Source organism: Hippopotamus amphibius, chromosome X, assembly GCF_030028045.1.
Source record: "Hippopotamus amphibius kiboko isolate mHipAmp2 chromosome X, mHipAmp2.hap2, whole genome shotgun sequence".
In the NCBI taxonomy this organism is placed as follows: Eukaryota; Metazoa; Chordata; class Mammalia; order Artiodactyla; family Hippopotamidae; genus Hippopotamus; species Hippopotamus amphibius.
This window is the reverse complement of record NC_080203.1, coordinates 94,420,397-94,435,342: the sequence shown is the minus strand read 5'-3', so window position 1 is coordinate 94,435,342 and position 14,946 is coordinate 94,420,397. Positions and strand designations below refer to the sequence as shown.

The following is a 14,946-nucleotide window of genomic DNA, read 5'->3' as shown; positions in this document are numbered from 1 at the left end:
CTGTTGTAGATTTCAAGGCGGATCTACCAGTGCAGAAGGTTGTAAGAGAGACAGGAGTGGAAATTGATTTGGGACTTGATGCGGGGATGGGGGTGGGGGACATACAAAGAGGTGAGAGAGGGATGGGGTACTGTTGTTAACATTGCTGGCTGGTTACCGGGGGAGGGGTGGTGGTTTCTGGTATCCAAGATAAGAAACTTAGTCCAGTTCTACATCCTGCCTGGATCCAAATGCTAGTTTTAATATTTTCTACATCTGTGGCCATGGGCAGTAAACCCCTCCAGGGTTCACTTTCCTCATCTTGAAAGTGGGGCTAAATGTTGCACCTACCTCATTAGGGCTGTTGTGACAGTTCTATAAGATGGATGTTGTAAGAGCCTGGTAAATGCAGGCTGTCACCAAAACTAGGTGAGACATCCCAAGAAAGTAAGAATGGCTTCATATTTGAAAAGCAACCAGATATAGGTCATTGTGTTAATGGAAAAAATGGGACAAATCAAGGGCTGTGCCCATGTAGCTATATCACATGAGACCGAGGTACTAAACCCAGGGTCCAGTCTTGCTTGGCCCCCAGTCTGGTGCTGAATCACTCACTGAGTAAATGGAATTGAGATCTTAAGAGCAGAGTGACTCCAGTTCTAGTCCTGTGAAGTGATTTCTCCTCTGAATCAATCACTGCCTGGCCTCACTGGCCTTACCCACACATTCATTGTTCAGAGCTTTGTGTATTTGGCTCCTTTTCATTCAGGTTCCAGCTTGAATTTTTGTTTGTTTATTTTTATTTTTTTTAATTTTATTGAAGTGTAGTTGATTTACAGTGTTGTGACCAGCTTAAATTTATTTCTCATCCCTCCTTCCTTCCCCCACTGCTCAGCAGTGCTAACCAAACTACTCTTTTAGTGATAGTAAACACCAATCTAAAAATGATCTTATTTTATCACTTATCTTTCTAGCTAGAAAGACAGCTCCATGAGAATGGGGACCATTTGTCTGAGTTACTACTGTTTATCCAGTGCCTGGCACCTAGTAGGGGCTTGATAAATATTTGTTGGAAAGCTGGCTTGTTATTGAAGCTTGCTGGAGGCTGCTCAAGTGGTCTTCGAGGCTTTTCCCAAGTGTAGGAATCTGGTTTCTGACTCAGGCTATGGAGAGTTGTTGAGGCAGGTTAATAACAAAAGCAGGGAAGGAAGAGGCAAACAGAAGAGAATGCAAGCCTCAGGGAATAAGTAACTTATGGCCTCTTTCACAAAGATCCTGCCATAAACAGCCCAGACATCTGAGTCAAGGAGATAAGGGAAAACCTAACTTCTGCACTCTGGCCTCTGTACCTTGCCCCTGCCTAGATAAACATAGCTATAGGCGCCCAAAAAAAGCACGGGAACTGGTTTATAAAAGGGGAAACTTTTCTTTGTTTGGGGGCTCAGTCTTTGGATGTGAGTCCACTGGGCCTGTACCGGTACAATAAACATTGCTTCCTGTATTGCAAGCCTCGGTGTCCTGCCTACCTCTACTGATTCCTTCAACATTGTCACCATTAAGACTTTGGGGATCGTGAGAACTTTGGCTTCAGAGGCAAATGTTTTCCCATCAGGAAATGGTCAAATTTAAATTAAGATCTTATGTCCCAACCCCCACTTGTCCAATTTGGGAAGAAACCTCAGGGATGAGATAAGTGAATAAGGACTCAAGGTCTACATGCCAGTCACATCTCAGCTCCATGTGTCCTCCCATTTCGCTCTCTGGCCTTGATTTTCAGCACACCCTTGTCACCCCAAGCCACCTAGGCTTTCCCTCAGATCATGCTCCTTTTAGTTTCTGAGGATGAGGCCCAACTTGAGGTTAGTAATGAAAAGCGGACACAGCCAGTGTGGTCCAGTGCTCGCCTTTGCAGTTGTAAACTCTGGAGGCCATATAGGCAGGAGGCACATGAAGAAAGGAGTCCAAAAAGGACATGGCCCCTGCCTGTTTCTACCATCACTTAAGTTACTATTATAACGTGGTGTTATCTTCAAACAGCTCTGGTTTACCTGTCTTTTTTGTCCAAATGTGTTTTTGTTTGTTCATTCAGCTACCACTCTGACAGTAAAATAGCCCCAGATTCTGTTAGAGTGGGACTTGTGGTCCCCCATGGACTTGAACTTTTTTAGATGTCATGATTATAACCAAGGTCATTCACAACCTCCAGGAGCTGCTTCTGGTGACTTGATATCCCAGGCCTGAGACCCTTCTTCTCCCACCCACTGACCTGCCATTCACGTACATAAATTCTACCCCTTTCTCTCCAGGCTCCCAACAAACTGAAAGTGCCTGCTGTCATCAACTTGTTTAAAACCCATTTTTAATCCAGTAAGCGTGTGTAAATGTTTAACAACAAAAATTGAAAAAATGCAGAACACATAAATGCGAGAGGTGGCTGTTGTCATTCTAATTCACATTATTCTGCTCCAGATTTACCTCTGGCAGATGGATCTGTTATTGGGAAAAGTTTGTTTTTTTTTGTTTTTGTTTTTTAATAAATAATATATTTATTTACTTATTTATTTTTGGCTGCATTGGGTCTTCGTTGCTGTGCACGAGCTTTCTCTAGTTGTGGAGAGCAGGGGCTACTCTTCGTTGCAGTGCGCGGACTTCTCGTTGTGGTGGCTTCGTGTTTTGGAGCACGAGTTCTAGGTGCATGGGCTTCAGTAGTTGCAGCACGTGGGCTTGGTAGTTGTGGTGCACGGGCTTAGTTGCTTCTCGGCATGTGGGATCTTCCCGGACCAGGGATCGAACCCGTGTCCCCTGCATTGGCAGGCGGATTCTTAACCACTGTGCCACCAGGGAAGGTCCTGGGAAAAGTTTTAAACAACTAACAGTAGTCAACATTTAGTGGATATCTTCTCTGTTCCAGATGCTTACCTAAGCTTTACAAATATTAACTCACTTAGTCCTCACACTAACTCTATGAGGCAGTTTTTTTTTTTCAGATGAGGAGGCTGAGTCACAGAGGGGTTAAGTGACCTGCCCAAGACTACATAGTTGTCAGAGCCTGTGGCAGTGGCCAGGTTATACTGCCTTCTGAAAAGTACTGTACTACCTCCTGAAATGACAGCAGATGTTCTCGTAACAGGTATCATGAACATTTTCTGTGCATTAATAGCTAACTCATAACAACCCTGTCATTAGGGTGTATTATCTAGTATCTTATATATAGCCTTATAGGAATGAGGTTTTTAAAATAATTTTTGAAATTTTAACATGAGTATTATAAAAACAACAAGAACAAAAAAAATCAGTGCTGGCAGTGAGAGTAGATTTCCCTGGTATCCCTGACTCTCCTGTGATTTCTTCCCACCACGTTCCTTTGTTTTTGTTTTTGATTTTTTTTTAATTTGGCTGTGCCAGGTCTTAGCTGCAGCATGCAGGATCTTCGTCGCAGCAAATGGGATCTTTAGTTGCAGCATGCGGGCTCTCAGTTGCAGCATGCGGGATCTAGTTCCCTGACCCAGGGATCAAACCCGGGCCCCCTGCATTGGGAGCATCGAGTCTTAACCACTAGACCACCAGGGAAGTCCCCCCACCACATTTCTTTGGAAGCTGAATGGTGGGATGAAGGGGTGGGGTTCTGTCCAGGGAGGGTCAGGGTGACTGGGAAAGGCATTGATTGTATCACCCTTTATGGCAAATAAATAAAGAACTTGGAAATACAGTTGTTCATCAGTGTCTGTGGGGGATGGGTTCCAGGACCTGCCATGGATACCAAAGTCCATGGATGCTCAAATCCCATATTTGGCCCTCCGTACCCACAGTTAAGCCACAGATGGTGTAATCTGTATGCCACAGATGGTGTAATAGTGAAAAAAATCTGTGTATAAGTGGACCCACAGAGTTCAAACCTGTGTTGTTCAAGGGCCAACTGTAAACCCAATGCTGGTCATAAATAGGGGTCCAGTTCAACAAAAAGTCACCCTTGAGCTTTCTGAGCTTAAGGTTTCCTCATCTGTAAAATGGGGATAGTAATGGGACCCACAACATTCAGTTATTAGTATTAAGTGGATTAATACATGTAAGTCACCTTAAACAGTATCCAGCATATTGTCCAATAAATGTTAGTGGTTACACATTTGTGCAAAATTTATTCTTTAGCAACATGAAACAAAAAGGGTGTTCAATATCCTGAAAAGATCACCCATAGTTTAGTTACATGGACAAGGAAGGTTACTAAATCAGTACAGTAGTGTGGTCTATTTTTGTTAGAACACAAAGGGCAATATGTTTTTGGCTGTGTCTCATTTAAGGTTGCTTTAAAAATACTGTTCATATTATTGTGTTATAAAAATAGTGTGAAAAATAACACTTTTTATAAAAAATACAATATAATCTGAACAATATTTTTTGAGAATTGTGTCAGTTGAAGTCAAGATCCGATAGGAAGCTACTAAACGTATTCCAACTTCCTACATTGTATATCCTGATCACTTTAAGATGAACAGAGATGCAGCTTCTTGTTGGAGTTGAAATAAGGATGATTCAAATAGCCTCCTGGGAACCAAACCCCAAAGCTTGTTGTACCTATTTATGTCTTCTGCCTTGAGAGAGACACGCCCAGACTAAGCTTCCTGGGAGTATCCAAGCCCCCACCCACCCCAATACAGACACACAGAAAGGACTCTTATTCTGGGCACTTCTGAACCCATCAGTGCCCATCAGTCACCTAAGAAATGGGGAACTTTCTAGGGGCCTTTGCATGTGTGATTATTTTTTTTATTCTGCACTTCAAATCCTGCTTGGCCAAGATTGTACTGCTAAAAAGCACCTTATACCACTCTTTCAAAAGAAAGTGGTTTTTTTTTTAAGTCATATTTCTGATTTTTAGTGAGTGATTCGCATACTCGCCCCTGTCCCTGGACACTGTTCTTGTGTACCCGAAAAATGCCATTAGGGACTGGGGGTGGATAAAATTTAAAAGGGCGGAGCCTCCATCTTTGTGCCAGAAGCTACTGTCCCTTAATGCGCCTGCGTGGTTCTCCCACGCCCTGGGGAGGATTCCTATCGATTTGTTCTGCGTTCGGCAGTTCTCCCTGGCAGCGGGCGGCCATCTTGCTGGAGCCTGAGAGAGAGAGGAGAGAAGGGTGACACTGGTTTCAGGGCCGCCCCGGGAGCCTCAAGAGCGGGAGGCAGCCCCGGAGGTGGTCCCTGATCCCGGGTTCTGCTCTTGGAGCTGAGAAGGGAACGCGGGGGGTGGGGGGGGCAAGATGGGTGGGGAATGCCAACAAGGATTGCCAGGCGGGGGAGGAGGGGTGTTGCTATGGTGACCGGGGAGGGGCGGGGTCAGGCCTGCTGTGAGTTGTCCGGGCGCTGCCTGGGAAGGGCAGGACTGGGGTGGTGATCATGCTAACAGCCGGGTGGGATTTCGCGACACCCTGCACTGGAGGGACTCGGTGTCTGTGGCAACGATCGCCTGGCGGAAGGGGCGGAACTAGATCCCTTCACTTGAGACGCTGACATTCCAGGCCCTTGTCCTGCAGGCTCCCGCGGGCGGACAGGCCGGAAGAGGAGGCCGGGGAATGGCCGCTGTGTGGCAGCAAGTCTTAGCAGTAGACGCAAGGTGAGGCGTGGGGTCAAAGCTCGTGGGAGCGGAAGTTACTATGGTGCATGCGCAATGGCGATAAGCGAGGCTGGGCGGAGAACTTGCCTTATGTGGCTTGAGTGAGCTTGCTGGAGGCGAGCATGCGCAGTAGCAGGGTGTGGGGGCTTGCCCACTGTGAGAGTGACTGGCCAGGGAGGGTCGTTAAAGAGCATGTTAGGAAAATGCAGTCACATATGGGCATACGCAAAGAGTATTACTATTAGAACCTTTGGGAGAGGGTGATAGAGCCCAGGCTGGTGACATCCTGTTCCCCACTTTTGCCCCCAGACTTCTCTTACCACCATCATTTCCCCAGTCTGCCCCAATCGCCATCTCATACTGACCCCCACCGTTGCCCCACACTAACCCCCATCACCATGTCAGATCGGCGCCTACTCCTGTCTGCACGGACTCAGTCACCCTATACCAATTCCTGCCAAGCTGCAGACTGCTTCCATTGTGCCCACACTGACCTCATTGCCATGCTCATTATTACTGTGGACTCACCTTCATCACAACACCAGAGAGACCCCCATCACCACTGCTGATCCCTTGCTATCCTGACCCATCACTGCCACACACCTCATTCTCCTTCCCTATCCCGTGAGCTGATTGATTCCCTCTGTCCTGTGCCTGCTGCCCGCCTTGCCTCCTGCCATCGCAGGTACAACGCGTACCGCACACCAACGTTTCCACAGTTTCGGACACAATATATCCGACGGCGCAGCCAGCTACTGCGGGAGAATGCCAAGGCTGGGCACCCTCCAGCATTGCGTCGGCAGTACCTGAGGCTGCGCGGGCAGCTGCTGGGCCAGCGCTACGGGCCCCTCTCTGAGCCAGGCAGTGCTCGTGCCTATAGTAACAGCATCGTCCGCAGCAGCCGCACTACCCTTGACCGCATGGAGGTGAGCTCCTCCCCGCGCCACCTGCCTCCATTGATATTCACTCAACAGACTTATCAAGCACCTGCTATCTTCCAGGCACTGTTCCAGGCTCTTAAGATGAGCAGAGGGCAAAAAAAGATAATGTGGGAGACAAATCAACAGACAATACATAAAATAAATAGGTTGATAAGCAGGCGATAAATAAAATAGGTCAATAAACATAGCAAACCAGATAAACAAGTGAATAACTACCATGGCTTGTAGTGAGGCGTGCTAACCTGGAAAAAAAACAGACTTGTGGAATGAAACAGGACAAGTGTGGGGGACAGAGAGAAGCTATTTTTAATGAGGATGATCAGGGAAGGCCTCTCTGAGGAGGTGACAATTGAGCTGAGATTTGAATGAGGAAAGAGACTAAACCAAGCGGTTTTCTGGGGGAAAAGTGTTCATTCTTTGTTCAAAGAGCATTTGTTAAGTATCTGCTGAGCAGGGCAACCGCGAAAGCCAGAGAACTAGTGCACAGGCCACACAGTCATCCAGGCAATGGTGGTGGGCTGTGGAAGGGATGAGAAGGGATCTGGTTTCGGCTTGCGGGATCCTAGTTCCCTGACCAAGGATCGAACCCACGCCCCCTGCAGTGGAAGTACAGAGTCTTAACCACTGCACCACCAGGGAAGTCCAATGGTTCTGAGTGTGTTTTGAAGACTCTAGATCTCATAGGTTCTTGAGGGCTGATTTGCAAGGTGTGCCTACCCTGACCCTCTGTTTGCAGGACTTCGAGGATGACCCTCGGGCCCTGGGGGCCCGTGGGCACCGCCGCTCCGTCAGCCGAGGCTCCTACCAGCTGCAGGCACAGATGAACCGTGCAGTCTATGAGGACAGGTATGCACCAGGGGCAGCTGAAGGCAGAGGTTTGTGAGGAGGAAAGGAGCCACAAGGCAGTGACAGGCCAAATGCTAGTACCTCCCTCTTCTCACTCCTCACTCTTATTGGGGCCTAGGCCCCCCGGCAGCGTGGTGCCCACTTCAGCGGCAGAAGCAAGTCGAGCTATGGCTGGGGACACATCGCTGAGCGAGAACTACGCCTTCGCGGGCATGTACCACGTTTTTGACCAACATGTGGACGAGGCAGGTGAGCGAGTGGATGGCAGGTCCCATCACCACACATTTGCCCAAACTGTGACAGCCACCTGGTGCATCCTTTTCTGGAATGCAGAACCTCGGGCCCACCTCTGATGGAGGAATTGCTATTCATCAAACCTTTCACAAACCTAAAAGCCCTCTGCAAAGTGATATGCAAAGTCTCGGTTATTTTGTCTACCATAAAGGACGCTCAGCAGCTTAAAAGAGCACTTTGCAGAAGGCTTCTGGAGTTATGAGTCACTTGAACGAGCTTAAAACCTTTGCTGCGGAGAAATCCTCTTACAAAGGGCAGAGTGGGTTTTGCAAACTGCCAAGACCTTGGTAATTGTGAAGCGCTCACTGAGACGTAGAAGCCTTTTCACATTGCAGAAGTCATTTGCAATCCATAAAGTACCTCCCAAGATTTAGGGAGCTTTTGGCAGAGGGCCTTCTGGGGTTCCAGTTCTCTTTCTCAGCCAGGGAAAGGCCTTTGCTGAGGCCACTGTGCCGGGTGCAGTGGGTCCCGGCCCCCAGCTCACACGTCAGAACCTTCTATAAATGAAAGCACCCAGTGAGCATGCTGAGTCTCACAAATGGCTCCTTGGCCTTGCAGTCCCCAGGGTGCGCTTTGCCAATGATGACCGGCACCGCCTGGCCTGCTGCTCGCTTGATGGTAGCATCTCGCTGTGCCAGCTGGTGCCCGCCCCGCCCACTGTGCTCCGAGTGCTGCGGGGCCACACCCGTGGGGTCTCCGACTTCGCCTGGTCCCTCTCCAATGACATCCTTGTGTCCACCTCGCTTGATGCCACCATGCGCATCTGGGCCTCTGAGGATGGTCGCTGCATCCGGGAGATACCTGACCCCGACAGCGCCGAACTACTCTGCTGCACCTTCCAGCCGGTCAACAACAACCTCACTGTGGTCAGGCTCCAGGGTGCCCCCTTGCCGAGGATGGGATACCAGGCCAGGAGGGCTGTCCCAGGGAATCAGAATAAGGGGGTCCCCTTAAGTCCATCGCCTCCATCCTCCTCTGGCCAGACTCAGAGGGAAACGGCAGAACTGGGGACGTGGTTCTTAGTCTGGGATGTCCTCACTGTGGTAGACTCTGGGGATGGGGGGCGGTCCAAGGGTAGGGTCACAGTCCCTTCAGCAGTAGCCCTATCATTTTCCAGCTGCAGGGGCTGCTGGTTGGGGAGCAGGATTACTAGTCAGCAACTTTGTCTGTCTCAGTGGCAGTGTCACAGTGGTCTGACTCAGATAGAGAGTCAGAGGGCAGGGGAAGAAAATGAAAAGTCTGGCCTGGCGGGGAGTAGGGGGAGCTGGCCCAGTGAGCCTGTGCTCTGGGAACCTTTCAGCTACAGCAGTGGCTGCCACCACCCTTGTATAGTCAAGGCTCCAGGAAGGACCAGGCAGGCCCCTTTAGTTCCGGCAGCAGCTGCCTGTCCTGGTCAGATGGCAAGAGGGACCGGCTGGGGAGGATTACTGGCCTGAGTCACCTTCCAGTCTACTGGCCTCCCTGTGGTGGGAGCCCAGTAGGGATCAGCCAGGCCTATCAACAGCAGCCCCGCTGTGGTCAGACTCAAGGAGGGGCTGGCTGGGTGATGGTATGCGGGTCTCCTCCACAGGTGGGGAATGCCAAGCACAACGTGCATGTCATGAACATCTCCACGGGTAAGAAAGTGAAGGGTGGCTCCAGCAAGCTGACAGGCCGCGTCCTCGCTCTGTCCTTTGATGCCCCTGGCCGGCTGCTCTGGGCCGGTGATGACCGCGGCAGTGTTTTCTCCTTCCTCTTCGACATGGCCACAGGTAGGCAGGCCCGAGGCCTGCATCCGGGTGCTCACACTCCCACCTTTCCAGTGCACAGCCCCAGCCCTCACCTCTGCCTCCCCGCCCTCTGCTGCTGCAGGGAAGCTGACCAAAGCCAAGCGTCTGGTGGTACACGAGGGCAGCCCCGTGACCAGCATCTCTGCCCGCTCCTGGGTCAGCCGCGAGGCCCGGGACCCCTCGCTACTCATCAACGCTTGCCTCAACAAGCTGCTGCTCTACAGGTGGGTCTCCTCTTGGGACTGCCTGGAGGTGGGGGGCCTGCCGCCTCTGTCAGACTGGGATGGGAGCCCTGTCTCCCCAGCAGTCTAAGCCGTGGAGGTTAACTTCCTTGAGCTTGGAGGTCTGGTCTCCTAATAATAGTATTAATATGATAATGGTGACATCAGTAGGAGCAGTCATAGTAATAGCAGTAGCTAGCATGTGCACAGCAGTCACTGGGGCCAGGCCCTGTTCAAAGCACCTTATGCATATCACCTCATTTAATCCTCACAACAACCCTATGAGGTAGGTGCCGTTATCGTGTCCATTTTACAGATGAGCACACTGAGCCATGAAATAAGACTAGAGCTCGCTTAGAGTAGGGACCTTCCTTCCTTCCTTCCTTCCTTCCTTTTTTATTTCTTTATTTCTTTTTCTTTCTTTCTTTTTCTTCTTTTTTTTTTTTTTTTGAAGCACAGTTTTACTATCCCCATGCACTTATGTCATGTCACCCAAATGCACTTCTCAGGCTGGGCCACACTCTGGAATGCTTTTCTCACCAAACTGCCTGTGGAAATGCCCCAGGCTCCCTGTAGTAGCTCGGGTTCATTCCTCCATGGCCATGTGGTATTCCACAGTGCAGGGGTGCCATAGTTTGGTCAGCCATTTCCTCTCTTTGTGCCCGTCCTACTGTCTGGATCTCTTAGGGACCCTTAGGAAAAGAAACTAGTGAATTAAACAGCAGAGGCTCCCCATTTATATTAACAGATATAGTTTCCAAACTGTCACTAACTCACACCGGCCCATGCTTTATAGCTTTATGCAGTCAACTCAAAACTGGATTTCGGGGCTTCCTAGGTGGCGCAGTGGTTAAGAATCTGCCTGACAATGCAGAGGTCACAGGTTCGATCCCAGCTCCAGGAAGATCCCACATGCCACGGAGCAACTAAGCCCGTGTGCCAAAATAAAAAAAAAAAAAAAAACTGGATTTCATGAACCTTGTAAAGACCTTAGGTGCAGAGGTGGGGACACAGACTGGTCCACCATTTGTCCCCGTCTCGGGCTGAGGCTGCCCCCTGACCCTCTCTCCTCCTCCTCTCAGGGTGGTGGACAACGAGGGGACTCTGCAGCTGAAGAGAAGCTTCCCCATTGAGCAGAGCTCACACCCTGTACGCAGCATCTTCTGCCCCCTCATGTCCTTTCGCCAGGGGGCCTGTGTGGGTGAGTCACATGGGGTCAGGGTGTCTTGTTGGCTGGGGAGGGGCAGGGACCAGAGCAGGTGCTGATCTGGCTCGGATATCACAACATCCTAATGTCCTGACTTCCCGGGCCTCAAGAACTCTCATGCCTCAGTAACCTCACACTTTGAGCACAGACCCCCAGACAGCGCAGAAACCTCACAGCCTAAGACACAGACCCCTTTGCCCCACCAACAAAGAGCTCAGAGACCTCACACTCTGGACACAGAGCCAAAACAGCTAGGTGACCTCCCATCTAGGGATGGTCCACACCACAGCCCCCAGCCCCGGAACCTCACACCTTAGACGTAAATCCCTCAGCACTTCAGACACCTCAGCAACTTCATACGCAGGGCACCCTGCTGCCTCCTGCAACACCTCCTGATGGTCTCTCCTCTCATCTGGGCAGTGACGGGCAGCGAGGACATGTGCGTGCATTTCTTTGACGTGGAGCGGGCAGCCAAGGCCGCTGTCAACAAGCTGCAGGGCCACAGTGCACCCGTGCTAGATGTCAGCTTCAACTGCGATGAGAGCCTGCTGGCTTCCAGCGACGCTAGTGGCATGGTCATCGTTTGGAGGCGGGAGCAGAAGTAGGAGACTTCTAGCCTTGTCACTATCCACTTTCCCACCCACCTCCTGCCCCAGCCTTGTGTTTGTAAATAAAGTTCCTGTGGTTGTGCCGATGGCTGGCTCCCAGATCTGCTGGGGATGGGATGGGGGAGAGTGCAGCTCTAGGACCCAAGGTGGGATGGGGTTCATCTCCCCATTCATGCATTCATGCCTTCATGCATTGATCCATTCATTCATCCATTCAACAACCGTTTATGAACGTCTGCCATGTCAGAGGCACCACTTCACGTGTTTTACACGGTCACGCTTTGGACAGACATTATCGAGCACCTACTGTGTGCCAGGAACTGTTCTAGGTACTGAGGGTACAGCTGTGACCTAAACTGACAGGAATGGCTACCCTCGTAGGGTTTACATTCTAGTGGAGGCAGGTAGATAATAGACAAAAATATATAATAGGTCAGCTAAAGTTGAGTGTTGTGAGGAAAAAGGACGGGGGATAGAGTTGCAAGGGTTGGGGGAGGGTTAGGCTCTTTGGTGTCATGATCAGGGAGGATGTTCCTGACAGTGTGAAATGTAACTTTTTAAAATTTTTATTTTATATGGGAGTATAGTTGATGTACAGAGTTGTGTTAGTTTCAGGTGTACAGCAAAGTGATTTAGTTTATATATATACATATGTATATACACACACACACATATATATATATATTCCTTTTTAGATTCTTTTCCCCATGTAGGTTATAACAGAATATAGAGTTCCCTGTACTATACAGTAGGTCCTTGTTTATTATCTATTTTATATATAGGAGTGTGTGTATGTTAATCCCAAACTCCTAACATCCCTCCTTCTCACCTTTCCCCTTTGGTAACCATACCTTCGTTTTCTAAGTCTGTGAGTCTATTTCTGTTTTGTAAATAAGTTCATTTGTATCATTTTTTTAGATTCCACATATAAGTGATATCATATGATATTTGTCTTTCTCTGTCTGAGTTCACTTAGTATGATAATCTCTAGGTCCATCCATGTTGCTGCAAATGGCATTGTTATTTTTATTTTTAAAATTATTTATTTATTTATTGGCTGCATCAGGTCTTAGTTGTGGCATGCAGGATCTTTCATAGCTGTGCCTGGGCTCTCTAGTTGTGGTGCTTGGGCTTAGTTGCCCCATAGTATGTGGGATCTTAGTTCCCCAAGCAGGGATCGAACCAGCGTCCCCTACATTGCAAGATGGATTCTAAACCACTGGAGCACGAGGGAAGTCCCTGCAAATGGCATTATTTCCTTCTTTTTTTAATGGCTGAGTAATATTCCATTGTATGTATGTATCACATCATCTTTATCCATTCATCTGTCAATTGACATTTAGGTCGCTTCCATGTCTTGGCTATTGTAAATAGTGCTGCGATGAACATTGGGGTGCGTGTATCTTTTCAAATTATGGTTTTCTGTGGATATATGCCCAGGAGTGGGATTGTTGGATCATATGGTATCTCTATTTTTAGTTTTTTAAGGAATCCATACTGCTCTCCATAGTGGCTATACCAATTTACATTCCCACCAATAGTGTAGGAAGGTTCCCTTTTTTCTACACCCTCTCCAGCATTTATTGTTTGTAGGCTTTTTGATGATGGCCATTCTGACCAGTGTGAAGTGATACCTCGTAGTTTTGGGTTTTTTTTTATAAATTTATTTTATTGGCTGTGTTGGGTCTTTTTATTGCTGTGCGTGGGCTTTCTTTAGTTGTGGTGTGTGGGGGCTGCTCTTCGTTTTGGTGAGCAGGCTCCTCATTGCCGTGGCTTCTCTTGCTGCAGAGCACAGGCTCTAGATGTGTGGGCTTCAGTAGTTGTAGCACATGGGCTCAATTGTTGTGGCTCACAGGCTCTAAAGCACAGGCTTAATCGTTGTGGCACACAGGCTTAGTTGCTCCGCAGCATGTGGGGTCTTCCTGGAGCAGGGATCGAACCCGTGTCCCCTGCATTGGCAGGCGGATTCTTAACCACTGCGCCACCTAGGAGGCCCTCATTGTAGTTTTGATTTGCATTTCTCTGATAATTAGCGATGGTTAGCATCTTTTCATGTGCTTTTTGGCCATCTGTATGTCTTATTTGGTGAAATGTCTATTTAGATCTTCTGCCCCTTTTTTGATTGGGTTGTTTGTTTTGGCCATGCCACATGGCATGTGGAATCTTAATTCCCTGACCAGGGATCAGACCCATGCCCCCTACAATGGAAGTGTGGAGTCTTAACCACTGGACCACCAGGGAAGTCCCAAGGGCTGTTTGTTTTTTTTGATGTTGAGCTGCATGCACTGTTTGTATATTTTGAAGATGAATCCCTTTTTGGTTGCATTGTGTGCAAATATTTTCTCCATTCTGTGGGTTGTCTTTGTTTTGTTTATGGTTTCCTTTGCTATGCAAAAGCTTTTAATTAGGTCCCATTTGTTTATTTCTGTTTTTATTTTCATTACATAGGAGGTGAAACCAAAAAGATATTGCTACGATTTATGTCAAAGAGTGTTCTGCCTATGGTTTCCTCTAAGAATTTTATAGTATCTGGTCTCACATTTAGGTCTTTAATCCATTGAGTTTATTTTTGTGTATGGTGTTAGAGAATGTTCTAACTTCATTCTTTTACATGTAGCTTTCCAGTTTTCCCAGCACCACTTATTGAAAAGAGTGTCTTTTCTCCATTGTATATTCTTGCCTCCTTTGTCATAGATTAATTTACCATAGGTGTGTGGGTTTATTTCTGGGCTTTCTATCCTGTTCTATCAATCTATATTTCTGTTTTTGTGCCAGTACCATACTGTTTTGATTGCTGTAGCTTTGTAGTATAGCCTGAAGTCAGGGAGCCTAATTCCTCCAGCTTCGTTTTTCTTTCCCAAGATTGCTTTGGCTATTTGGGGTCTCCGACAGTGTGAAATTTAAACAAAGACCTGAATGAAGTGAGAGAATGAAGTGAGAGTGGGTGAGGGAGAAGAATACTATAGGTAGAGAAAAGGCAGTGCAAAGGCACCAAGGGTGGAGTGTGCCAGAAGGACCATTGTAGAGGCTGGGGTGGCTGGATCAAGGTTTGGTAAGAGATGAGGTTGGACAGGCCCAATCCTGAAGGACTTTGGAGGCCACAGTGAGGACTCGAGCTTTTTTGAGCACAGTAGGGACATGATCTGACTTGGTTGTAAGAGGATCCCTCTGGGCACTTGGAAGAGAACAGACTGGAGCAGGGGAGTGGGAGCAGGTGCACGAGTCAGGAGACCCTGCAGTAGTTGAGGCAAGCAGTGATGGGAAGTGTAGCTACCGTTTTGAGACTTCAGGGTCAGTCCACAGAGCCACAGAGACCCCAGCCTGGCCCAACATTGTTGAGCTGCTGAACGAACACCAACAGTCTTGTTGGGGGAGGAAAATAACCTCTTGTCCATTCAAGCCACTGTTATTGGACAGTGTGGTTGCTTGCAGCCAGAAGCATTTCTACTTGGTACTTCCATCTGACAGACCTT

The 14,946-nt window shown here is 48.4% G+C and overlaps 1 protein-coding gene across 7 annotated transcripts; it reads left to right on the top strand.

The window, feature by feature from the left end:
• Nucleotides 1–114: 114 nt before the first annotated feature.
• On the top strand, nt 115–11,559 carry WDR13 (WD repeat domain 13). Of its 7 annotated transcripts, none has more exons than XM_057718042.1 (10): nt 115–3,109; nt 5,508–5,587; nt 6,307–6,513; nt 7,265–7,374; nt 7,493–7,623; nt 8,227–8,534; nt 9,239–9,419; nt 9,520–9,661; nt 10,741–10,859; nt 11,286–11,559. In XM_057718042.1, exons 1-10 carry the CDS (start codon nt 3,085–3,087, stop codon nt 11,468–11,470), a joined length of 1,488 nt encoding a protein of 495 aa, XP_057574025.1. In that variant the 5' UTR covers nt 115–3,084; the 3' UTR covers nt 11,471–11,559. The 7 variants fall into 7 exon arrangements, with proteins under 7 accessions (XP_057574025.1, XP_057574030.1, XP_057574029.1 ...); XM_057718046.1 differs by having other exon boundaries at nt 3,091–3,109; nt 6,273–6,513; XM_057718043.1 differs by lacking the exon at nt 115–3,109 and adding an exon at nt 5,036–5,168 and having other exon boundaries at nt 6,273–6,513.
• The last annotated feature ends 3,387 nt before the right edge of the window (nt 11,560–14,946 follow it).